Below are 26,596 nucleotides of genomic sequence, written 5' to 3'. Positions count from 1 at the left end.
TTACCGGTACCAGAAACCGGCGCACTTCCGCCAGAGCATACGCGATACGGGCGTGTGCTTCCGCCGGTGCGGTGTAGGTCGAGATTTCCACGTGAAGGTCCTCGGATAGATGCGCGTACCGTGGATCACCGCTGAGTCGTAGCTCCTCTTCCTGGGCGAGCGAGTAAAGTGAGTAAAGATGAAACAAAGGGCATCAGGAAGAGTTCATAATCGATACGATACGGTCGTCCCGGCTCTTCGATGGCATACCGGACAGATGCTTACCTTCTTTCGGTCGCGCATCGATCCCTTGCCTAGCACGGCCATTTTGCACATCGTTTCTTCCTGCAGCCGTTTGAGCGAATTTCCTTTTGGGCCAAGTAGTTTACCGACAAAGTTAAACTGTGGACAATGACAATCCAAAAGCAAGGAAGACCAATCAATTAACTGTACTCGTTCGACATTTTTAAACAAAAATGAAACATTAAAATATTTGAAAGTTTCTTATCACATATTTTAAGTAAAAGTTTACACGTTGGAAATATTGGAAATAATAACCTTGTAAGTAACAATAATTTTAATTCAGTTGTTAGTCATTACTTTTGTATAAATTTAGTGATTATTTGTTGGAAATAAAAACCTTCCTTCTTATACAGAAAAAAAAATCATATAAATACCAGACCTTTGGATGATCTCGAACAGGAACTTGTACTCGAACTGCGATTTTGATGGGTCGGTCTCGTGTTATGTCCAGCATTTTCTTTTTCTCGTGTACTACTGTGGGCGAACCTGAAAAAGGAAATAACAAATAAATATGGTAATTTGTTTTCTGTATTCTGACAACGGAAGCGTTGCTAAAATATTGAAAATTTTCTTTGCTCGTAAATTAAAACAAAAAAAAAACCCTGAGCGTGAAGTTTGATTGGGCTACATAATGCTCAATGTTTGTTTTGAGCCATAAACCCTTATTGATTGTTTCTCTGCGCGATGGGGTTTTTCGCTATGAATGTTTTCCCCTTTCGGTATGCTGCTTCGTCATGCTTCATTAGACAATGCTTGCGCGCACTTAAAGTCGTTATCCTTTTACGTGCCTGGGCCAACGTAATGCTTGAACGAACGAGTCACTTTCTTCGAGATGGCCCCCCATAATGGATGCAGAAGCATAATTTTCACATCCTTTCTGATTAGAATGCCCCCCGTCTGCTTGACCGGAAAGGGTGAGTATACGTAACCAACCGCGGTAAGCTGCGATAGCGGCCACTGATTGATATTCATCACTTCACTTTTAACGGGATAAAACATGGTGAAAAGGATTTTTTGTTGTTTGCTGCTACAACGCTTCCCCGTTCTAGCGTGTCTACCCAGGAATCGAATCTACCACTACCAAGCTGCTTTGGTAACGAGCTCGGTGAAAAATAGTCATCGTTAATTTACGTAACGTGAATGGAAAGTAAATGCGTAAAAGGTACACTGGTGTGGCTTGATAAGGCGTGAAAAAAAGAATCATCACCACCACCACCACCCCCAACCAACGAATGGCCCATCATTTAGATTTGGTTGGTTTTTGGGGGCGGTTTTTATGAATGGTCTCAGTAAACCACCAATTCCAGTGAAACGGCTGGAAATGAAAGTGGGAAAGAAAAACCGTATCAATAAATTCAAATAACATCTTTCTTTCTAAAATCATCACCAGCGACCAGGCGTCTCCATTGCGGTACATGAACCATCAACCATGCGTCTCCAGTGCGGGACGTGAACCATCAACCATGCGTCTCCATAAGGGGATTTCTTTTTGCCTTAACGTCACGTCGCTCGTGATATGTTTGCGTGGTCTCGATAGAGCAATTTTTTCTTCAACTAAGATGCTTGATTTTTTTTTTTGCGAAACACAACCATTACACTAGACGATACACGGAAACGTAACATCGTAAAGAGTTGAGAAGGAAAATGTTTACAGACTTACATTTTCCATCGAAGGTACTGAAAACGATGCTGTACAGGTTGAAATTGGACAAAAAGGTTTAAATATCGTTGTACTTCCAGCGGGTATGTCACGAGACGATCAGTGGTTGGGTATATGGTTCCAAAGCCTTCGCTTACTTCCCACGATGCTATCGCGCGCAGAAGCGACGGCTCCAAAGAGGATATTCCACCGTGGCATTTCGCCCCAAAAGAGGGTATTCTACCGCGGCATCAGGTTCTGACAGCTAGCGTTGTGATAAGCGGCTAGATAATATTTTTTGCATTATGTGCGTACGGGAAAACCACTCGTCACACAGTTTGTGTGGGTCGTAGCGATTGCAACATGGAAGTTAAACGACCTTCTTCTGGGAAGCAAATACAATTTAATACACTGCACAGCGAGCATCGTACACCAACTTTGAGGAGGAGGGAATTGAATATTTCCCTGAAACAGGATGTTATGTATGCATCCAAAAAAGCGTTTCTGCTCTAATCTAACTCAAATGTCACGATACTTGTCTGCTGACAATCGAGAGTTGTTCTTGCTCTTCATATGATATCCGTAAGCTTCGCAGAACATTTGACCGTACCAACGCAAGTCCCACGTTTCCTGGGAATGTACATTTTATCAGGGAAATTTCATGCGGTTGAATATTGATTTGCAGACGAAATGCCTTGATATGCCAGTACAGGTTTTCGGTACTCCGTGCCGTGCCGTGTACGGAGAAACGATAAGTCAACGTAAAACTCAAAAACTTGAAATATACGCAAAACCGCAACATTTATGGGATGTACCTTCGGCTCACGTGTAGACGGGCGAAATTTACGATCATCGTCGACAAAATTCCGAGTGCGTGTCAACCGGCACTTACATGCGTTTTCTTCCTTTTCGGAACACGTACCAAATTGGTATCCCGTGCACTGTCTCGTCTACCCCAGGATGATGCCTCCATCGGAGATTTATATATCGGTAAAATCAAACAAACTGTTCACACATTCCCGTCTACATGCTCACTTGCGCACATGCACGGCGCGACAGGTACCAGAACTAAACAGAAGCGCGCTTCCCTTTTGGAGCATGGAACGTCGATGGAACGTGCCACTTTGCTGTTATGAGGTACATGAAAGAATGTGTCCCCGGGTAAAGTGAAGCCTCTGGGAAAACGCTGCATTCGATAACTGAATCAATCGTCGAGTTTTGGGACTGTGTAGGAGTCGGTGGGTGTGAAGGCATGGGACGTGTGCAGTGTTAAAATGTGTTAAGACGGCATTAAAAGTAAGCTATCTTAGTATGGTGTGATATTGATGTTCACTGTGGTAAGGAGCTTCTAATCAAACAGAACAACCCATACTGTTTGGGTTGGGAGAATGTTATCGGCTGATGCCTTAAAGTTCATTACTTTCAAAATAAATTTATCAACAAAAAAGCATGCACAATCTCACCAGAAGATTGAATCATTTTGGCTGATTTATACTCTTCTTTTCAAGCATTAAAAACACCTAAAATTTATTTACTATTCGAGTTTAGTTTTAGTCACGTTTGCAGATGTTGCACCCGATCTGCGTATAGTGTGTATTAATGATATTTTTCTATATTTGAATGTCGTGACGGTGACTGATAGTGGTGTATGTGAGTTGATTTTGTCAATGGAGTAAAATTTAATTTCCGGACTGTGACATGCGGAAGTGAACGAGCTTAATGTAGTATCGTGAAAAATTGAATTTCTAAAGCCGTGTGTCGAAACTTGCACTTTCAAAAGCGAAGAACATAGAAAAAAAATCGCGTAGATAAAGTGTTTTTTGCGAGTAACTGCCATAAACTGTCAAATGTGAAATATTGTAATGTAGTGTGGTTTGATTTGTTTCTATTCTTCACTGTGTTTTTTTATTTCCTTTGTTACATTTTAAAGTTTAATGCATTTAAATTTATCTATTATTAGATTATCTTTCAAAATGATGTAAAAAAATATCAGCTAGGATACATTTCCTGTACATTGATGAAAAAAATACACATTTCTATGAATTCCAGGCGAATAGTCATTCTTGCCATAAAGTTTTTTTGCAGCACACTAAACACAAAGGAATAAAATACAGAAAATATAAACCCAACTTACATAAAACGTTCCAGAGTCTTAGTTCCACTTGCCTTCTTGTGCGATCGCCAACGTATGCTCCTCAATGGCAAGAGAAACGTACAAAAGCTTAAAAAATCCATGATACGCTTAAAAAAACAATTCGTTGATGCTATACGAGTGGACAGCGCTATCAAAATAAATTTTTCCACCGTATCCAACTGATTTGACATGGTATCGGAAACGTTTATGTCTGACGCAGAAAAACGTTTCTGTTCCACTGCGGATGTGAGTGTTATTGTGCATTTTGCTTTGTTTTGCAAATTTGGCCAAATCCTGTAGCCTGTGTTTTGGGATTTTCTTTTCTTCCCCGGGCTATGTAAACGTGCTCGTACCACTTTATTTTCGCTGCAGCTCTTTGTTTTGCTTCGATTCGTTTGCCTTGCGGTTTGGAAGGTTTTTATTCGAATGAATAAATTTTGCACAACATAATCAATGGGAGCTATTGCTGTTGGTTTGTATCTGTTTCTGCGAAACAATCGCGAGCTACATTTACATATCCTTCCGGCGATCGCAGCATTTGCTTTGTTTTTCTTTTCCTTCATATTTTGCATGGAAAAAAGGTAATGAATTACATTCACCTCTATTTTATTTGAGATAAGTGATTTTTAACTTTGAAGCTATTGGAAGAATTAAGAGCTATTTGAAGTAAATATTAAATCGACACCATTAGAGATAGAAAATTTCAGTTTTTACTTCCTGAATCGCATCAATCACTACAGGCAAGATATATTTGCTGCACTTTGCACGTTTCAATTTGTGTGTTGAATAAGGTATACAACAATTTTTCATTCGCTACTCCAACTTTTCACCATTGAATCACATCAAATGTTGGGTCCGTTAGAAGCAAAAGAATTTGAACGATACAAAGGTTCAACGAAAAATCTTTTGGACGAGCGGGCGTACGCATCGATATGCTGGTGGTTATCGGATCGATGCTGAATCGTCTCCGTCTCCAACACGTGGGATTAGAATTGAGATTCTCGATCGAAAAGGAAATCGGTCCTTCGAAGCGAATAAGACTAAGGCTAAGTGTAAGAGGTTTGAGCATGATATGCCAATGGATCGGCGTAGGAATCCTGTTATTGGATTAATCAAGGGTGGTTATCTTTCGTCCCTCTGCCGAAGGTGGTCCGGTTTGGGGGGGTAAGCAGAGGCTCAGGACAAGATCCAACAACTTTCCCTCTTCTGCAAACTTTATAAACCTCCAGTGCGTAGTAGCAATAGCGACAGCGACGAGGGTTCCGGTCGGTCTGCCCTCAAGTATGGATATTCTGTCCATTAAATCCTCTCCACTTGGCCGGTCTGATTTCGTCCACCGCCCTGCCCGTCGGTTCGATTTCGCTTGCCACCACCATGTGAGCTATGGTTCGCTTGTTTCTCTGCCTTCCATTTCGATGATCCGCTTTCGCAAAATAACTTCCGGAATAAACTGCTCAGCCATAAAAATACTTCTTTTATTGGCTTCAAATTGATCCCAAACGGAGACCTTTAAGAGAGTAGGCTTCACGAATGCGCGTGTTTCTTTTTGTTTCGGTGTTTGGTGCCCTCCGCTAGAGTCCATATTTTTATCGCTTTAGCATCTCACCGTAACGATGCAACTTGAGGTGTGCGTTTGCGACGGACGAACACCATTCATCTTACAGTTTTACGATTACACGAGTGATGATGGATCCGATCGGAATAATTCATCTTCCGGTCGGCCATAAACATCATCGTTATCGTTGAGGTAGGCGATAAGTTTTATTACGTTATGGTAAAATGTTTCGCCCCCAAAAACGGTGTAATTACATGTCATCAGGTTATTGCTACTGTTTCGTGTATCAAAAACAAAGGCAACGAAGGAACGGGAAAACCGAACCTCATCGAAATGGTTTTGTTTGATCCGAAGCAGACCGTCAAGCAGGCATTAAATTTAGATTGGAATTGATTTTTGGCTACGATATAAACTGTGCACTGTGCTAATAATGCATTAGCACTCGGTCACACAACTAACACCATCGCAACAGCTATTTGAGAGAATTGGGAATAGCATCATAATAAGCGCCTCCTCATTCCAGCGCGTCCAAAGCTCGCGGGTGAAGTAGCAAATGTTTGTTGTTGAGCAAACGAAATGGTTGAACGAGTCAAACAGAAGGCAATATCAATCTCAATGATCGCCGTAGGGTAATAGTATAATTAAACCGTCCGTTTCCTTCCCGTGTTGTGTATTGCTTCGCGGTTTAATTATCATTCGCGCTCGATTGGAGACATAGAAAATCGATTCCTGTGTATGGGTTAACTCTAGCAACAGGAACTCTGGGAATGCATTACTTGATGCGGAAATATGATTTCATTGCTGCACGGTAAGCGAAATATTTGCATAAGAACGTTTACTGTTTAACACATTCGCTGGAAATAAGCAATGTCTTTCATAATAAAGTTATAATTTTGGCTTAAACAGATAGAGGGCGGCATCTTAGCAAAACCTTAATTTAGTTCAATTAATTCAAGAATGGGTCCTTTTGCACCAAAACTCATTAGAAACATGCTGTTTCAATATCTCTTACAGGAACTCAGAAATTGCTTCCCGTTCAGGGCCAAAAGTGCAAAAGAAGGAAATGCACTCAACGTATGAACATCTCGTAATTTGCAACTTCACCTGAGCACAATGTCGAACCATTCTTCCGACGTATGGCACTCTGGGTCGCCGGGTTTTCGAGAGCCGGGGAAAGCACACGAACCACGGTCATGCACGATGCATCACTTCGTCTCGGGAGCCTAGTGTGAACGAATTGTTACGGTTGTGCGCCATCTAAACACACAACACAATGCACTCCTGGCGGTGCTTTGGTCTTTGCTGGCAAATATGCACCTGCACCGTGCCAAAACGTGGAGGGGGGTTTACTACATTTTGAATGAGCTCCAAATTGGAGTGTCGTCAGGTTGGCTTGGAAGATCCTGCACAGGTGGCGTAACGACATGTGCATTAACTCCTCGGGAGCACCGTTTTGTTGGTGGTATGGCTTCATTACACCGCTGCCTGGCTGGCTGGCTTCGTTCAACATGGCTCTAGAAAGTGTTTGGAAAATGCATGGGAAAGCTTGCGAGTGGAAAAGCAGCTCACAAGACAAATTTAGCACCGAACTGCTCATTATATACCTTCACCGGGCCCGATACTTAGAGAAATGATGGACATAATATTTTCCCTTCATGAAAACCCTTTTAGCGTAAGTTCGTTTTACAAACTTTACCCTTCTTTAATATAGTCCCGGAAGAGCTAACGAAAAAGCTAATCATTTACATAGAAGCGTACACTCACCGGAACTGCTGCTGTTGCTATTTCGACTGGACCGATCATCATGAAGTCCCATGCTGGTTTTCATCATGTTATCCATTACACTGGCGATTTCCATGCTACACTCACATGCACTTGCACTTCACCAGTATAATCTTTTGCTTGGTCAAATTCTTGTAATATAATACTAACTTACTTCACTTACACATCGTTAAACAGCTACTAACTCAAACAACTTTTTTTTAATTCAAATCAATTGCACTTTAAACAATTTTTTTTTGATAAACAGTTTGCTAGAATTTACAAAAAAGTAAAAAAAAAAATAAAATAAAATTAAAGTAATAATCAATAGAAATAGAACTTCATTGGCAATGTAAGGGTATTTATTCTGGCGTCTGATGTATGGTGTTGCCTGTAAAGAATAAAAAAGAAAATCACTTTAATACACTTTTCCGCGTTACTAGAATGGTATTACATAGCACATTACATAAAGTGATAAAATATCTAATAACAACTCCTTTTTAGATAGCTTATGCAAAAAAATGTAAACGAAAAGTATTATGTTGCTTGCTGATTATTCTATTACATTGTGTAGCATTAAGCTGTCAGGAGCAGTAGCAGGTGCTACCATGCAGAACCAACTGAAACAGTGCTAGGTTAAGTTCCTCGTAGGGAAACTTTACTGCTCTGCCAAAGCGACTTCCCCTGAGCTGTCCATTCTGACCAACCCAACAAACTCCGTATGGCTGACTTGGGCTGACTGGGTGGTAGCAGGGAAAAAAGTTATTCAACACTTGCCTTGTCAGTCGCCTCCGTTCCCTGCAAACGCATCGTTTTGTAATGCTGCACTAGAATGGAATGTTGGTGTCTCATGAAGGAGGCCAGCAGCTGCTGGACTGGAGCAGCAAATTATTTAAAAACCCCAAGCGGCAAAGTTATCGTTTCGCATTGGCAGTACTGATGATTCAATTTATCAATGAGGAAGCATGAACTTCGTCAACTTCGTTATCAACTACGGTGCAACTGGCAGCACCATCAGCTGAAAGTTGTAGCACAGTTGAAAGGCGTGAGCTCCGCTTTTCGCAACGACATTTATTCATGCAATGTGCAGTTTAGGAATAAACAATAAAAATAGTTTTAAAAAAAAATAAATTCACGCATTCAGTGACACACACATTACAATAGTTCATATTCGAACTAAAATCCAATAAATAATATAAATATTTACTTTTGAGCAGTACACAACCATTGTCTATATGGCTCGTTGTTAGTTAAATGTTATTATCACATAGCTCTGGTTTTATTTGTCCAATAAATTAGCTTATTAAACTAGTTTTTATCAAATTTTTAGTTCATTCAGTTAACGCTACTGAAATAATGATTTTTCGGTTCAGATGAAATTAATTCCACTGCCTGATTGGTGTTTTATACCGCAAGTGCAAATGTGACAAAATAGAGATGGTAAAATGACATTACACAGAAATGGTTTTTTCTACCACCACATCAATGAAAAACGTGTGAATCATGAGGTTAATCAAAAGTTGATTAAAAAATTTAAATCTTCATTAATCTATCACGATGTCTTTTTTCATGGTGCCAAACCGAATCTGAACCCATCAACTAGCGTGAATAAAAAGCACATGTTTAAAACGGTCCGACGGTATTTTCGCTCATCCATATTGCAGCTCATTCCATTTCGGTGGAAATGGACATAGCCGTCACATCGGTGCATTCCATCAGCTAAGATAAAACCGTGCAACAAAAAAACTACGACCAAAAATTCCCAAAAATGGAACAAATAAAAATAAAAACCTCTCTCACACACACATGCAGACGTAAACTGAAAAATCCAATTTGTAGCCAGCTTTCACTCCATTAAGCGTCACACGTTTGAAGAAACCTCAGCAAGAAGACCCCCAACAGCGGTCGGTGCATCGTTGACACGGGAATTCATTAAGCGAATTTCCGAGCAGATGCAATTTGTGGGTTTATTTGGAAAGTCTCTGTTGGTTGTTATTTATTGTTCATAGGTAGAAGCAACTCTGTTTTATACCGAATGCACTTGGGTGTCATTGTTTGTTCTTGCAGTTTTATGTTACCTGGAACATTGGCGTTGCGTTATGTGCAGCGTTACACAAAAATGCGTAATCTGAAACATTTTTTTGGTTGTTGTAACGATATGATGCAATCGAATGGCATCAACGGTCAACGTATGTCGCAGCAAAGGGGACATCATACAATTGGTAGGTCTCAACGGTATTAATTGGACGCTTGTTAATGAAAGGAAAAACATAAAAAAGGTAGCTGCCGATGGTTAGTGAACCAAAAGTATTATTACGCAGTTTTGTAAAATCAATATTTTTTCATTACCTTTTTTATTAATTCGTTGGAACATCATAAAGTTGCATTTCATTCATTTGTTTAAGTTTATATTTTTGTTTGTTTATAACTTAAATTAAACTTGCTTTAAATTAAATGTTATCAACTGTTTGTTTCATTAACTTTCTACACTATTATTTGTTATTTTATAGTAAATTTCCTCTTCACATAGTGAGCTATGAGAGGTTAAAAAACATGAAACCAATTATTAGTTCACTATTCTTTACACTTTCATGGATGTCAATGAATGTCGTGGAATGGCTTACTTTTACAGCCATTGAAACGTGCTGAAGGTGTTATAGCATCACCGTGTCCGGCATAGTGTGAACGTTAACTATTCGCCGCTATCTCTGCTGCAAAACTCATCTCGGGAAAAACCTCATCAATCACGAACCCACGAACCCTCGCTCCCGTAAAAAACCCTCACCCATCACCGTGCTTCCTCCGTGCACAAATAGCACAAATGAATGAAACTCAATCCTGTCCGGTTGTTTTAAGCACGGCCCTCGCTCACATTTTCTCGCATTTTATTCATCCCTTTCAGGGCATTTGTCTTTGCATGGGGAAAGTTCATACTATTCACGGTTCGTGCTTGCTGCAATGGAGTGCTGCAAATCCCGCCACAGGGACACTGATACCATGGCAGGTACGGGCCCGTGCTGCATCCCGTGGTATCGACTGCTGCAGCTGTTCGGTAAGGTATAAAATAGCAATTTTCAATTTATATCAATTTTAAACCCACCAACGGTAACGCACACTCCTGCTTCCGGTGCTGCCGTAGCATTCCGAGCGCTCCTGTCAAAGCGTTGGACATTTTACCTTGCTCCACACCAGCTGCGCATTTCCCGACGGGTGATCTGCCTGATCTATGCGAGGAGTTTCCGGTTGATCGGTTAAAATTTCCTAGCTTGGTCCACTTGGATGCGGATGGAGGTGCAGGTAAGACGGTGCTGGGCAGCAGGGAAACCGTAATACCCAGTAGCAGCAGCTCTCACTGGTGGAAACCCACATTGCACCATTGCACAGGCGACCATGCTGGTTGATGAAAAACAGTGGCAAACCGCCGCTTGGAAAATGCGGAGAAAAAAGCCACCGAGAACAAACTGCTCACACAGATAATCGTTTCTCTTGTGCATGCAAACACCGGGGCACGGTATGTGGGAATGCTTCAATTTCCCAACGAGCTGCCAGAATGGGGAAGGTTGTTTGAGGTTTAAAATGTTCCTTTGGCGATAAATGAGTTATCTCCTTCACACGGAGCGCCACCATCGATATGCTTACATGGCAGGGGAGACATGTCACAGCAAGGCAGGATTTTATCACTATCAGGGCAATGCTCATCGGAGGATATCACTTGTCGGTTTTACTCTTTCTGCTCGTTATGCATTACATTACATTCTTTCGTTGATTAGGGAAAACGGGATTTAAATCGATTTTGTTTTCAATCAGTTTAATAAACTGTTTATGAGGAAAAATGAAACGGTCAGCGTTAACAGGCGTGACAACTATTTATCACGTAAAGGACGTGGGAGTGAGTTAATTCGGTTAAAATTTCCAAAAAGTATGAAGCTTTTTATTTTTTTGTTAAGTTTTTTTCCTCTGAAATGAGATAATGCTTTTCCACAAATTTAATATTTCAAACGAATTTCCCAAAAGGGAACTGTATAATTTTCAGATATATTATACTATTTCTATCCATGTAAGGCTTACTTCCATGTGACCATTACCCCAAATGTTGCTAATGCTCAAAACTTTTGCGACGAGTCTCAAATAACCGTCTGTAATGGAAACCTTAATGAACATAATGCAGTGGGACGTACTTTTGTGTCTAATTGTTAAAATTAATCTTTCGCAAAACCGCACAACTTTTCCGTTTCCACGTTACCCTCCAGACTCTCCAGCGACATGTACAAACTCTGCATCTATTACCCGTGTGGACAGACCGGAGCAAACCCAAACAACTCAACCTAAAGCACCTAAGGAAAAGCTTCCCTTTTGGTTGCAAAAATTAGAAAAACACCAAAAACCCATCCGCATTTGGGGTTCATCAACATGTTTTGCGTGTTTTCTCGGCACACAATTTTTCATGAGTGCATTGCTAATGCTTTTGCTCTCTATGTTTCTCTTGCTCTATGCCGTTCTCGCTCTCTTCACATTCGGCTATACACATTCGAACAGACAAGTGAATGTAACCCGCTCACAAGGGACCGATAGACCGAGGGGCATCCGTTTTATGCCGCTTCCTGGCACACTCTATCACTCCCGGATGTCACCCATTTTCGTAAATGTTGTACTGGCACAACATTTTTGAGTTTTTGGATCCTTTCCCTGTGGTAGTTTTTTTTTCAGTTTTGTCCCTCAACCCCTTTGAGGTTCCCAAGATCAGCTTTTGGTAAAGCTTTGTATCTCGAATCAAGCAGGGAGAAAACGGATGAGCTAATTAATTTTGTTTCGTGCAGTCGGTCCGTCTATCGTGTAGGGCCTTCATGTTTCATCGAATAGATCCTTTTTTGTGTCTTTTTTCAACTTGTGTCAAGGGATTGTTGTTTTTTGTTATATGAATTTTCCGAACTTGTGTGAGAGTGATACCATCGGATGTTAGAAAGTAAGTGGCAGCAGTCATTCTTCCCCGAAGCGATGTCTGTTTACCGTACCGGCTGAACTTAGAACCAAAAATGACATAACCACAATCAATCCTTTTGTGGGTTTTGTGGTTTACTGTTATGCTAAATTAGCATGAATGCAATGGTGGAGGTTGTCAGTGGATTTTTAATGAAACTTTGTGACACTATTGATTGTTTTTAATTACTTTGTTTTACTTTAAATGGAATTAAAAAAATAATGAGATTTTACAAAATTGTTAGATAAGACAAGCAAGACATGAAAGATATCTAGAGTATGTTAATTACAATACATGCTAAAACCAATTATTTTTTATAATTTATTAAGCAATATAAATGCAAAGGGCTTTTGAATGTATGAAGGTTTTATTAATGGTATCACGCTATAGTTTAATATTTATACAAATGACTCAATAAAATACTTTTTGGCATATCAGGAACCTAATTTTCCACCAATCACCATCGATCAACGAACCAACGAACAGATAAATTTCCGTACACACCTCAAATTGTACCCAAAATCTACGCTGCTTTCATCCGTTCCGAATAAATCAGCTTCATACGATCATAACCCAGTTCTGGGAGTACGTGGACATGAGTCGATGCCATTGCTTGTCACATACAATAGTAACCATTCGGCAAGAAAGTCAAACGATCGAATGTCCTGCATTCGAATGTAGTTCCTCACCGAACGAAGTCATCATACCATACGAATCCCCCCCGGGGATGGAGGACGAACTGTTCGGTCGCGTCTGGTCAACAGAAAAGCCCAGAATAGTTAGGGGATAATTATTCCAATCGAGAAAATCTGATAATCATACTGGTGCGCTATTTTCGCTCTTGACCAATTTCCCATCGTTTCCTGCACATGAGGAAAGACTTTTCGAATCCCACAACTGCTACTACCAAATGCAGGAAATGGTTTTTGGCTCGTCTTCGGCCAGAGCATGTTTCCGGCAAGCTCGTTACCACTCATTTCCGGTTGGCCACTCGTCGACATCACTAATTCAGCACATCTTTCCCAGTGTTTGACAAAAGCATCTGATAAAAGCCAAATGATTGGTGTTTGAACGTTTCCTCAACAGTATGACACCTTTTCGAAAGTGACTACGGTCCAATAATTGCTCTACTAATTTCTCAATCGATTGCCAGACGCTGATGACAGCAAATTACTGAACGGTGATTGGCGTTTTCCAAGATCGTTCCTCTTTCATATAACATTTTCAATAAGTTGATTTGGCAGAAATGGGATTATTGAATATATAACCACGTATCGTACTGCTAGAACTGTTGGAAACTTTGTAAAACTAATTTGGTTTAAAGCGTCATCAATAACTCGAAATCTTCCTGAAGGAAAGAAACGTTAATGACGATTAGTGATACTCCAATGTTTTTGGTCTTATTTCCTTGAAAACAATTTAAAAACTCCACCATTTCAAGCCAAATAAACCCTTATCTACCTGTGCGAGGTCGTACAGACTCATTGATAAAGATGTTTTTGCTGAAATTGAGAAATACCGTTCTTAAAGCAAATAAAGTAAAATGAATAAAAGTACCAACGAGTCTTAATCCAGATGAACGATAGAACATATCGGCTACAAACAGATGTTCGATTGTAAGCTACCACAAAAGGATTTACAAAAAAAAACATCGCCAACCCGAAACATTTTAGGAACCGAAAATCTCTCTTGAATAGAAAAAGAATAAACATGTATTTTATATCTTTATGTGAATGGTGTTTCAATAGGCATGAAAGACGTTTGCTTCACTGACGTAGGTGAAGCAAAAGGCTTTACCAATCCCTGAAGTTACTACTTATGTGCTTTAGCACGATAGAAAACAACCCACACTGTGCTCGCAATCATTTTCTTTTTTCATCCAACAGTTTTTAATCCTATTTTTTCATACAAAATAAATTCCTACCCTCGAAAACACCTGTCACCAACCGCAAAACCAAGGGCAAAGGTTGTAATACGCCCTACGGAACCACTACCGACCACGAAAGGGTTGTTTTATTTATTTATTTTTTTGTTGTGTAGATTCTATTGAATTCAGAGGATCAAAGAAACCGAACACAAAACAAGCCCCAACGAACACCACAGCAAACGAATCAATTGATCTTTCCTGTCAACAAGCAGGCAACAAAGAAATGCGATTCGTTCTTCTTGCGAACCAGTTAAATCCAACGGTACAAGGATGAGCGGTCTTAAGCATGGTTGTAAATTTGGTAAAACTTTGCCTTTGATAACCACACTGTTGTACCCGGGCAGCCTCAAGTGTTTAGCAATGGTGATTTGTAGACAGCTCCGCAAGTTAAGTGCGTACGTTTCGTCAGCTTATTGACCTTAGCGTTTCGGACGGAAAGGTCGGCCCTTATCGCTAGATACGCAAGATATCTTTCTTACGCTGTCGGCTTGCCATCAATTCATCAGCAGTATTAATCAGCTTTGAAATTTGCCTCTAACGTCAACACCTCGCAGGCTGCGCTAGGCAACTGGAAAACATCAACAAACTACCGGGCGTCTCCATCCTTACCGTACCGTAGATCTGATGGCACTTAGGCACGGTTTTAAATCGCATGCTGGTACCGCTTGGAGCATTCTGCGCCTTAGTCTCCATTCCTGCTTGTGATTAATTTGCGCAATATTAATGATAATCGTTGAATAAATTACAAGCACCGTCTTCACCCGAAGCTGTCCTTCGCTGTTTGTTTAGAAACGCTTTGGCTGGCTGTCTCCACAGTAGCGGAAGTAGCGACTTACAGTGTTTTTCTTCCTCTCCTAGTTGGGTTTTATTTTTTCCTTCTCTCCCCAAAAAGATACCTTTCACAAGCAAATAATGCCGGAGATAAGTAAATCGCAGTCTAATGAAATCAGTAGGAAACAGCTGTTATCATGGAAAACTTATTAAACGGTTTTTTTTTGTTTTGTTTGTGCAGTCTTTGTTTGGTTTTGAACCAAACAAATATCTGTGTAATTGCACCCAAAGCAAACCGCTCAATGTATTCTTGTTTGGTAAATAGATCTTTTTATATTATTTTTCATCATCGTACCGTAAAGTATCGTAAAGTACAAAAATATTTTGAAACTTTTTAACTTTTCGTATTTTAACTGAAATCAAAATTGGAGAAACTGATTTTTTTCGTATTTATCGTATAGCATAATTAAATTAAATTTTCATAAATACTTGAATTCATTGTTGAACAATGCTATTTTAATAACATTAATTTTGTTTTAACTTTCTATTCCACGCTGATTGACACCAAGAGAAAACGTAAATACACCTTCCTAGAGGCAAACCACCCAAACATCGATGTAAACCTGACATTTCAAGTATGTCATACAAAAGATTCCCATTCACAATGCTGACGCTCGGCATTGTTTCCAGCTTCCACGCGGCTGGCTCCCCGGATCTCTATTTATTGTGCGGTTTTGTGTTGGAAGGTGGCCATAAAGAATGAATTAATCTCCTACCGATTGCTCCTCCGTTAAGTGCTTTTCCCGGAGGCAAAGTGGTTGATGTCCTTGTGGCTCGTTTCTTTCTCGTACAGCTTTCAAGTGGCAGTTCTTACGCTCGTGACGCTCCATTCAAGTGGAATAATGATTTTCCTGCCATCGCTCGTCTACCTCTACACGGTACCTTGCCTTGCGTTGTGGACGATCGAAGGTCCATACCCGAATCCATCAAACCTGACCTCATTTTCGGGGAGTTTTCGTGAGGTAATTTTATCCCCTCACTTACGGTTTGCAAGACATAGAAATTATCCTATCTAATCTGATCTTAACGGAGACAGTTTCGATGCATCATTCATTTGGACTCTTACGCACATTTGGCTTCCGTACACTTAACAAACAGTTGACATGTCTGTCCATTTCTTACCTTCATAAATTGTGCCAAATAACGCTTAACCATCTCGACTTCTTTGATAGCAGATTGCGTCAGATTAATTTTACCCAAGAGGGCTCATTGTGGCTTTTATAGCACGGAGAATTAACCTAGTCTGGGGTTTGCCATAAAACGGATGGTGGATTAACTATACCGTTACCATAAAATTATACGCCTTCGGATTACCGTGTAGCGACGATTAAAGGTGAATATGTATGTTTCCCAGTGTTGTTGATATGAAGAATCTGTTGTATCTTGTGCGCAGTAATTAAAGATATGTTCCCGGGGTTCTGGCGGTGATTTTCTAACTTCAATAAACTTGGTTGAGGAAGTATTTCCAACAGCAGTGAGCCATATCAAATGTGCTTTCTCTGGTAAATTGGTTTGTAGCGATTAAAATCAATTTATTGGAGACTGTCTCTAACGGCAAACGTTGAGCCAAGGGTTCACAGCGTAGCTCAACAATGAAAGCAACCAGATTCGTGGATGTGGCGTTTATGCAAATGGTGGCCTAAAAATTACACAATTTCCCTTTTACCGGAACTGCTTAACATGGATCGGGTCGGGTCAATGTGAGAGGCGCTTTGTTTGCGATGCAAAAACCGTGAAAGGTGCGCCAAATGAAAGGAAGCTGTGTTTTTCGTAACCAATGTTCGTCCATTTTCCATTCGAATCCCTTAGCGGACAAACGGGATTTCGGAGCGATGAAACCACTGTTGGTTAGGCAACAAATGGCAAATTTTCATCTGAGGTTACCCATGGTAAGTGCTACAGCCCGCGCAACCAAAGCACTACCGACACAGTCGGCTCGTAATCAAGGGTTATGAGAATTCATTCTGCTTTGTTTCTGCGATGTTATACCGTACCCGGCTACTAAAGCGACCCCAGCTACACTATCGGTTCCTTACTTTTCCTTCTTTAACCACAATCAATAGCAGTAATAATGATTCGGCAACTCGTGCGCTACGAACCATTTAATTACATTTCCCCCGAAGGAATTAAAACCCCGAAGAATGTGTTTCTATTCGAATGCGTCGTCTGCAAGGGGCACTAATTTTACATTTCAATTTATTTCACCCAAGCAAAGCCTCAAAATGACCCTTATTTCCTCTCCTCATGGTTGCTCGTCAATGAGCGATGGGAATGGTTTCGGTTTGCTGGTGAACATTTTACACCTTGTGGTTTTTTTATTCAATTTGTCTTTTGCTAGAAATAGCAGCGCGTTCGTATATAATTTATGAAGCTTAATAAATGAATGGTTTTGGGAGAGTGGTGCTGTCAGTCCCTCGTTCAAAGTAAAGTGGGCGTAAAATTGTGTCAAACCCTTACAGACAGCAAAAAAAGGTAAATTAAGGATCCTCAACAAATGCAAAGTTTTAAACGATTCGATAGAAATTTGATTGCAAATTTTTAAAAAAGTAAAGATTATACTTTTTGCTTTTTTAATTAAAATTTCAAAGTAAATAAAAAAAAATCCCTTTACTTTTTGTGAAGATATACATAAAATATCTTCATCGATAATGCGTCAAGACATTTTTCAACCTTTACCATACGCGAATGTAACCAAAGAAAAATTAAACTTCCTATCCTGTAATGCTGAGTATACGTGATTGTCACTGTCCGTATCGAATTTATTCATTTTCCCTTAACGTTGCGTTATTTTGTTTACCTTGTGTTGTCATTTACACTACATAACGACAATCGAGCGCGCCAATGAAAGCTTGTAACCTTTGGCATCCCGAGGCAGCAAGTAATTTATTTTTTAATGAACATAAATTAATTCAGCATCGATCAACTTCGTTACAAATTCATCTCATTTAGTAAACATCAGCTGCAAATTTTGTAGGCCTGTAAGGGAGAAGGCAAAGTGACAAAGATGTTGGCGAAGCAAGGAGTGGGAAGGAAGAGTCGTTTGTAAGTATCCAACGTTCGAAAAGTGTGAGTGGAGGGTTTGAAAATTTGTTCCAAATCGGCCTTCGACGAACATGGAGCAATTTAATTTCATTTTGCTACGCCTGTAGCCATTCCGGCCCCGGAGCGGGAGTGTGGAGGCGTGTAAATGAAAGGGAATGTAAATTTTCATGCCAATGTTTGAGTTTCGTTATTTTTGTATATACTCATTTAGTAACAGACATATCGAAACCTTTAACCTTTCCATTTGCTAGATGATGGGTTTAAAGGAAAGCATCACGGAATAATGTGCACGTGGTGCCAGGAGTAACATTTTTCAATATAAACGCCAACAGCTGTTAGGACTAGCAACACTGAACCATGTAACCGTCCACACATGCACAATAAATCTAGCAAAAAATGTCAATAAGACGATGTTGTTCAACATTTCCCCACTTTCCGGCTACCGTCAGCTATGTAGATTGACAAGCGCAGAAAATGGGAAAGGCGACTAAGAAACGAGTGGTGTAAATAAGCGAAAAAAAGGGGAAAAAACGGTCTTCTGATGGGTACTGAAAATCGATGTAACGGTTGAGTTACTAAATCAATTTAAAACCCCTTCAATCGATTTGGTTGATTGAATGAAATTTTTGACTTAATTTTTGCATCTGTTTCGGGATTTTTGGGGGCGAATAAGGAGGAATTTTTGATTGAAACACGTAATGGAAATTTCGCATCATCAAACAACGTCTTTTTCATCACTTTTTCTGTGCGTTGCATTGTTTCGCATTGAAGTAAGATAATATAATTAATACATGCAATACTGTGAAAGCTTTAGATAGAAATTTCGTAAATAAATCCTACCATTAATGTAGTGTCGATTCGAGGATTCAGTCGGGGACGAAATGCCACCAAAGCTCAAATTAGCAGCCGAGTCGAGTAGCACAATATTCCACAGAAATGGACATTAACGTCAAGCATTTCGCACTGTTTTTCACCGTTAGAAGGCTATGCATACAAATGCAAAACAGTTAAAAGTAACAGTCGATTTAAAGCTCGATGTCATGCACATTTACAGGGCTTTACAGCATTTGTCAACACTTCATCACTGACCGGCACTGTTTGTAGTCGCTATGTTCCGAGCATAAATTTCCACATAAATTAAACATCCCGTTCACACTTTAATAAATATCCACCTCGCCTCGCCGGACGCTGGTACAGATGGGCGAAAGAAAACAGTGAAGAAGCAAGTGCGTTGGCACAGCGAAAGAAAACTTGAGTCGGTCAAAAAGAATAACACTCCTACGGACGGAACGTGGAAAACGGCGAGATGTACGAGAAATTTCCTTCGCGCACGTGCTTCGCTCACAACAACCGGGCCCCGGGCCAAACGAACCCTGCGTAACACCGTTCTTCACCCGGCCGTTGCTGCGGTTGCCAAAGGCCACATCGACTGCTAACACGCACACACGCGCACTAGCCGGTTTGCATGCGGATCAGCGATGGGCATCTTCCTTTGCTCGGCGACAGCCTGTTGCGACGTACGGGGATGCTGAATCAAAAACGGTACGTCCGCTGCCACTCAGTACGCCCCTATACTGTCACAATCCAGCACCTTTTTCGAAGCTCACCACTAGCTTGGGAGAAGCGATTCACACACAATTTCCCAGCAAAACAGCAAACCTTCAACTACAAACACCGAGCCACAAGAATCGGAACAGACGAGAACCGCGCGTCCTAACTGCCGAAAGGATCTCGTTGAACTGACGGCTCCGGTCGGTGTCAGTTGTGTGTTAGGAATGGCTACGCTCACTGCGTAGGCTCCAGCATCCACGATTCCTGATGTGTAATGCTCATCTTCGGCTTCCGAAAGCTTCTTCTCGGGCGCCGTTCGGATCGTTCGGGATAGCATCGAAAAAAGCTTCCGCCAGATCGTCTCACAACTCACGCGTACAGTGCTGTGGAAGGCTCTCATCTGCTCTCACGCGAATTCCGATTAACCTGATGTTGTTCATGCCGGTTTTGCTTTGATTATTTACCACACGTACCCAGCATCTTCCGGCGTTTTAATAATATTTTTTCCTCCTGATACAGGTTATGCATCATCGTTTTGTTCTGTATGAAATTTTATTTTTTATTCTTCTTGGGGATGCTATTTTATTCTAAATCTTACACAGAAGCTTTATCGTTCCATACTTTCAACAAAACATGTAAATACATCCGATTGAAAGAGACGAATTTACAATGCTATCTCCAAACTCGTTACATAATGACGGGTTTATATGAAAACTAATTGCATGAGTTATATACACACAAAAAAGTGGCTCAGTATGAGAAGTAGATGTAAAAGTAGAAAAAAACTCATGATATAAATTTGCTCAACAATATGTGGTGAGTGAAGAGATTAACAATTCAGCGATTCATACAAATAATTAATTTGATTACATTATGTAACTTTAATGTAATTATGAGTATGTGTTAATTGCCACATGCAGCTCAATATACAATTAACCTATAGCGATGAAAAAAAAAAATGAATTCAATAATCACATACGATTACTGTTCATACATATTAATTATTGATTAGTTCTTTAATGCACTTTTCTTTTAATCCTGTTGGTTCTGATAGGATTGTTGTACCATCATTTTTATTATTTATATACTGCATCAATTCGAGTCAATAAAAACTTTGTATGATTTATCTCTTTTATCACATGTACATTCCTAAGTGTTTTTGTGCTACAATAGTGTTTCATCCATTACGTGCCCCTAAAGTACTCAACCATTTCAGTGTGCATTGTACATCACACCAGCTATATGTTTGCGTAATCATAAATCATAGAGCCGTATTCCATTCAATGCATGGTGTTCCGTTTTCACTACAGGCATTCTACATCTTTGTGCAAATAAACTTAAAAGCTCCAATTAAAACCATCCTCCTGCTAGGCTCATTCCATCGCCGACTGTATTTGCTCATTGACTGATACAAACCGGGCCCGAAAGCAACAGGAGAAAGAAACGTGACCGAGAAGGGGGGTTTTCTCATTGATGATATCAGCTCGTGATCGTAGCCACTTCACCATCCATTACCGGTCCATCCACAGCACCGGTTCAGTATGGTGCCGTACTAACTACTTCGTTGCAGGAAGCAGGAAGCATAAAGCGCCCGGCCCGGATGCACTTGGTCAATGTTTCACCCGCTCACGGTTGGACCTTGGCCAAAGATTGCTTCGCTCTTCCGGGAGGCTCTTCCACTCAAAACGACCCTTTAATTATCGCAAGTGTTCTTCTAGTGTGTTTCTCACCCCTGTGCATTCCCCAACCACCACGGTACGTTTCGGTTCCGAGCCCCCGGTTTGACGTTGGCTGATGGTTAAACTGGCCGTCATTATATGGAAGCCATTGCTATTGAATCTATATCTTTTACCACGCTTACTGATAGTAAGTAAACCGTTCCAATTTCTAAAGAACGCTGATATTGATGTAGCAATTAATGCTTCACAGCGAACCTTACCCAATGTATGTGAGTTTCTGCGAATATGTTGATTCAATGGGAGGAAAAGTATTCTATGTTTTGATACACGATATCAATGAACCTGGAGAGCCTGGAGCGAGCTTAATACCGTACTAATGAAATATGAATCGGTCTACTTTCACCGCGGTTCATCGTTTAACCTCCAACAACTAGCAATTCTGTTTGCACAATATGGGAAGCTTTCTGGACGAGAACTTATTGGAGCATAATGTTGTAACGTTGTGAAGAAAAAGTTTCTTTTTCCTATTTCTCTTATCTTTCGTTTATACCACGATAAGTGTGTTCGACGAGTCATTCAACTTACAACCGGGAAGTATGATTAGATCCAAAGATTAGTTCTGAAGCGAATGAAGCATAAAAGAATTTCTAAGTGCAACAGGAAGAAGAAAACAAAACCAATTGAAATCATCAAAGGTGTTGTTCTGACGCTCGTGTTTATGTGGTGTTATAGCAAACGAACTTATTCGCCATTGTAAATCTATATTGTTGTGTTATCGCTGTGTGGTGTTATGAATCGTGCCCGTTTTGACACTTGCTTTTCCTTCCTTAAGCCGTCGTTAAGCCGATTACGGAAACAAGTTCCGTCTGTCTTTCTATTCGCACAAAATATCATTCATAGTTTGGCATTTGTATTTGTAATGTATTCTTTCTATACGGTGGGAATAGGAAGTAAATATATTCGACGAATCTTCAAGCAGAACAACACAAAATAGAGAAATATTATGAAAGTTGTCTTACCTCCCCTTGGTATCACACGACATAAATACAGTACAACTTTCTACAGAAAACCAATCACAATTCGATTATAATTTGCATTGTACTGTGCGCTGATCCTGGTCCAAATCGACAACGACCGATGCTGTCATGTTGCTTCTTATTCATGCACCACAACTCGCATCGTTCACCACACTGTCATTGTTCAAAATGGGGCAAGTTCCGCAAGGTACACATGTGCATATTCTGAGACACATATCGTACGATCGTATGCGACTACAGTAAGGATACTGTTGTGCGCTGTTGGTGTGCTGGCGACTGGTTGATTAAGTTTCGTTACGTCAGCTCGTGAACCGCTAATAGGATTAGAAGGTGTTACTCGTGGTTGGTATATAGTTTGTCGTCGGATATATTGCTGTACGTCGAGTGCATCCGTCCAGGTTCTTATTCTTAACTCGCCTAACTATTTGATGGTTTCCACATGCTGTGATTGCATGTTGGTTGCCCTGGTTGCACTTTACCTTGTGTAATTATTTCGCTAATCTTGCTAATACTTGTCGCCATTCAGGAAAGAGAGACACCTATTGTGCTGAAGTTGTTTTACATTATTTTTTAGTTGTGAGGAAATTTAACCCATCGTAATGAGCGTAAAGAAAACGTATTTTTCCTTGTTATAAAACCATAACCGGAAGCAACGCAAACTTTCCAACCAATTTCCTCTGTAATGGTCTAGCAGAATTTTTAAAAATGTGTACATCGAATAATTTTAAAAACGTTACCCGTATGCCTTAGTAGCAGCTAGCTTCCAGAATGATGAAATAAAAAAGAGCTCGCAACGCCAGAAACAAACCATTCGCCGATGGTTCGAATAATACCCGCAAACCAAACTTTTGTTGCTCGTACCGAAAATTTTGCTCAGTTTTTGGCTGCATTTTTAAACAAGTTATACGTGCGCTTGGTGGTTCAGTTGGTCTCGTTTTTTTTTGTTGCTTCTTCAAAAGTTATCCAAACCATGAAACCAAACCCCGCTCCATTGAGCCGGTACGGTTGCATATCGGTGGTAATGAGTCGTGATAAATGAAACAACAAGTAAGCGCCACCGAAAAGCATTTTGTGGTATAGTGAAAACAGCAAACCCAACAAACAATGAAGGGAAAAGCAACTTTTCCCATAAATTATCCACATCATCGGAAAATCGGACAGAACATTGATTTATGCACGGCGTATTTGGTTGAAAGTGAAATCGAGCGCAAACCATCACACGGTGCTTTGATCGGAGCACATCACATCAGATCAATTGCATTATTTGCGTTTCGATGGGCTTCAATTAAATTTTCCCTTTATTTTAAGTTATTCATTCTCATTACAAACTTTATGAAGGTTCTGTTGATTGCGAATGGATTTGCAAAAAAAAAAAACTTTAATGCTTCACTAGAGTTTCTAGAGGAATATTTTTTCAGTGTGAACAATTTTTGGGAACAGATGGACAATCATTGGAATATTGTGCCCGGTTTAGGTCATGTCTTGAGCATGTTTATTTCGTTTTTTTTCTTGGTCTTTTTGCGCAACCGGTTTATGGTGCTCGTCGGAAATTCATGGATCAAACCTCCACGTCTTTATTTGGATGTAATCATAAAGAATACAATCGTAAACGTGTTTCATCGCCAATAAACGAACCTAGCAAATCGTACGAGCGCACCTGTAATAGGTAATGTCGAATATGAATCTGCCGTTTCTTCGCTTGGCCCCGCACCCAGCAAGGCAGACATGAATTGCCCATTTAATGTCGGATAGGACGTCTGTCAAGGAGCCAACGCCGTAAAGACGCTGCACTACGGCTGCCGTTTGCAACAGAAATAAAATCAACAAAAAATCTCGAATATTTGTTCAACACGTTCATAAACAATAAAATTCGGTTCCCATCTGCAGGATTGTTTATTAGTTTCGGAAGAAGGTTCGAGACGGAAGGTCTTATTATTAATTTTTGCTTATCTTCCAGACCATTCCAGACAGCGGAGAAATAGGTTTGTGACAAATCGTATAATGGGAGTCGTTTTTAAATTATCAATAAAAAAGAAAAATAAGCGCCCTTTTCCATAGCGTAGAAAAACCATCTGTCTAAAGAAAATGTGTCACATTGCGAAAGATTTGTCCTAAAACAGCAACCGTTTGCCTCTATTTCTATCACTCCCTCGTGTCACATTCCAAACGCTCGCGTAGCCATTTTGTCACACATTCTGTCATCATTTACCTCCGTAAATGGGACTCCATACTGTGATCCCGAAAAACTCTTACACCCCTTATACAAGCCTTTATCACCCGCCACTTCTCTTTCCTTTCCAACCAAACCAACTTTGGCCCGTTCGCGGCCGGCGAGTAAACTAGCCAAATAACACGCAAACGCTGTTCATGAGCGCAACAGTCGCCCCCATTTGATCCTCGGGGAGGGCTAAATGTTTTGTGCCAGCATCACAGTAGTACGGTAAGACAATCTGCACGCCCTTTTTGGAGCGTTAACAAAAAAACCAGAGCGGTTCGCACCGATAATGATGATGCTTCAGCGCTTGGACCGACGTTTCACCGTTTCCCAATGGGCCAATAGTCAACACCTTTTTTGTGTCATCGCGAAAATCTTTGTCCCTTTGTCCCACCGGTTTGGGATGCTGTTTTCAAACTAACATACACAATTCCATTCCTTTAATGGGGAGGGCATCTGTTTGGAGGTGAATGTGGCCGTGCTTTAGTGCATGTGTATTGGTGGTTGGTTGTGTTGGAAGGCACGAATGCTGTGTGGATCATAATTTTATTGTCCGCCGGGTAGACCGGAGGCTCGTTCATCCGTCATGATGTTATGGTTTTGGACGAACTAGAGTTCAAATGATTCCTTTGAGGTTACCATCATCGGGAAATTCACCAGCCGCCGTAGTATGTTGGGGCAAGATGAAAAAACCTCCTTATAGCAAGGCTTTCCTGGGAAAGCTTTTTTTGGCTGGAGGGATCCGGATCAGTCCAGCCCAGCCCAGCATAAGCGTTACGTGACGGAAAACTTATCCTTCCTTTCGTATCGAATGAACCGCATCATCACGACCAAAAGAGAATGACAGTCCGGCGCAGGACGTGTCATAAACCGATGACAGGATTCGTGGCTACTAGCAGCTAGCCGACCAGGATTACGGCCGACCGTATCGTGATTTTCACGACACTGTTAATGTCTTGCACGGTAGTCGAAACGCGTCCGGAAGGACAAGTATCTTTCCGTCGGTCTCTCTCTCTTGTTGATCTCACCCAAAACTAGGAGAAGCATCGGCATCGGTCGGTGGTGACTAATCCACTGCCATTTGCTTGCCAGTCCAGGCAGGTTGTGTCTCTAAACCCTTTGGTGACATATTTTTTATTCAGCCATGTCTTTCACTTCACCGTGAAAGACCCGCGACATAAGCCGGTCCTCATCGTTCCACCCGTCCGGTCAACCGAAACCGATGGCCATTCCGGAAAACGATCTGTTAATTGAATCCAACGAGTGCCTCGAGAGGAAAGGTTCGGGACTAAATTATGGCTACGGCACATTTGCGCTCGGTACGACACAAAATCATTAGCAGTGCCCCTTGGCTTTGTTTGGCGTTGAATTTGCTTTTGTTTCGTTTTTGGGTGCTAAATTCTAATGAACGCTGTACATGCTTTTGCGTTATTGTTTCCCTGCCGGCCATAGGCTTCATCACTTCAGGTGGGCAGTTCGTTTTTACTGCTATCGGGGCATTCCAGTTATTTTGAGGGTGGCTTATTCTTCGGCCCCACAGCCGGAAAAGGGCATCATTCCACGGTACGAAAATAAAGATTAACTTTAGCAAAATGGTCAACCTGGGGATTGGGATTTTCCGGCGATTTCGAACCGGTACCGAATGGATTATTACGATTCTTGCTCAGATCATGTTTTTTTTGTTCGAGCGAGCATGCAGGTGACCGAACAATTCTCTTACCATTTAAGTGCGAGTAAAAATATTCAAAGCTCATTACTGGCCCGAAAGATACATTTAATGGGCGATTGGGGTTACAAGGAAAGAAGACTTTGGCACAATTCTTACAGTTTTTTTTCATCATTATGAAATGGATTGTGTTTTTAATTGGTAAATAATTTTCATGCTTTAATGGCTGTCAGTAAAACGGATGGATTTTATGAATGAATTACATTGTTACTATCTGAAATGGTTAAATTGGAAACGAC

The 26,596-nt window shown here is 40.7% G+C and overlaps 2 protein-coding genes across 10 annotated transcripts in view; one reads left to right on the top strand and one right to left on the bottom strand.

Annotated features, from left to right (window-relative positions):
• Positions 1-20,308, bottom strand: part of LOC125762579 (KH domain-containing, RNA-binding, signal transduction-associated protein 2-like) — a 38,114-nt gene extending 17,806 nt beyond the window's left edge. For 3 of the 7 annotated variants that reach the window (XR_007418231.1, XR_007418233.1, XR_007418230.1), the window contains exons 1-5: positions 19,757-20,308; positions 7,375-7,643; positions 662-768; positions 265-381; positions 5-151 (exon numbers count right to left, since the gene is read on the bottom strand). Coding sequence is in view for 1 of the 7 variants with exons in the window: in XM_049424847.1 (XP_049280804.1) it covers positions 5-151; positions 265-381; positions 662-768; positions 7,375-7,468 (465 nt within the window). In the remaining 6 variants the exon portion in view is untranslated. Of the gene's footprint in view, positions 1-4; positions 152-264; positions 382-661; positions 769-7,374; positions 7,644-19,740 lie in introns of all 7 variants that reach the window. The other 4 variants (XR_007418232.1, XR_007418234.1, XR_007418235.1 and 1 more) reach the window with 4 other exon arrangements.
• LOC125762568 (uncharacterized) overlaps positions 1-26,596 on the top strand; it is a 212,998-nt gene that overhangs the window by 124,695 nt on the left and 61,707 nt on the right. For 2 of the 3 annotated variants that reach the window (XM_049424803.1, XM_049424805.1), the window contains one exon: positions 10,274-10,428. The exons of the other annotated variant lie outside the window; for it this stretch is intronic. In XM_049424803.1, the coding sequence (XP_049280760.1) occupies positions 10,289-10,428 (140 nt within the window). In that variant the 5' untranslated portion in view covers positions 10,274-10,288. The remainder of the gene's footprint in view (positions 1-10,273; positions 10,429-26,596) is intronic. 3 annotated transcript variants of the gene reach the window in all.

The sequence above is a fragment of the Anopheles funestus genome, chromosome 2RL (assembly GCF_943734845.2).
Source record: "Anopheles funestus chromosome 2RL, idAnoFuneDA-416_04, whole genome shotgun sequence".
NCBI classification, from domain to species: domain Eukaryota; kingdom Metazoa; phylum Arthropoda; class Insecta; order Diptera; family Culicidae; genus Anopheles; species Anopheles funestus.
The sequence above is the reverse complement of the archived record's forward strand: the minus strand, read 5'-3'. Positions and strand labels throughout refer to the sequence as shown.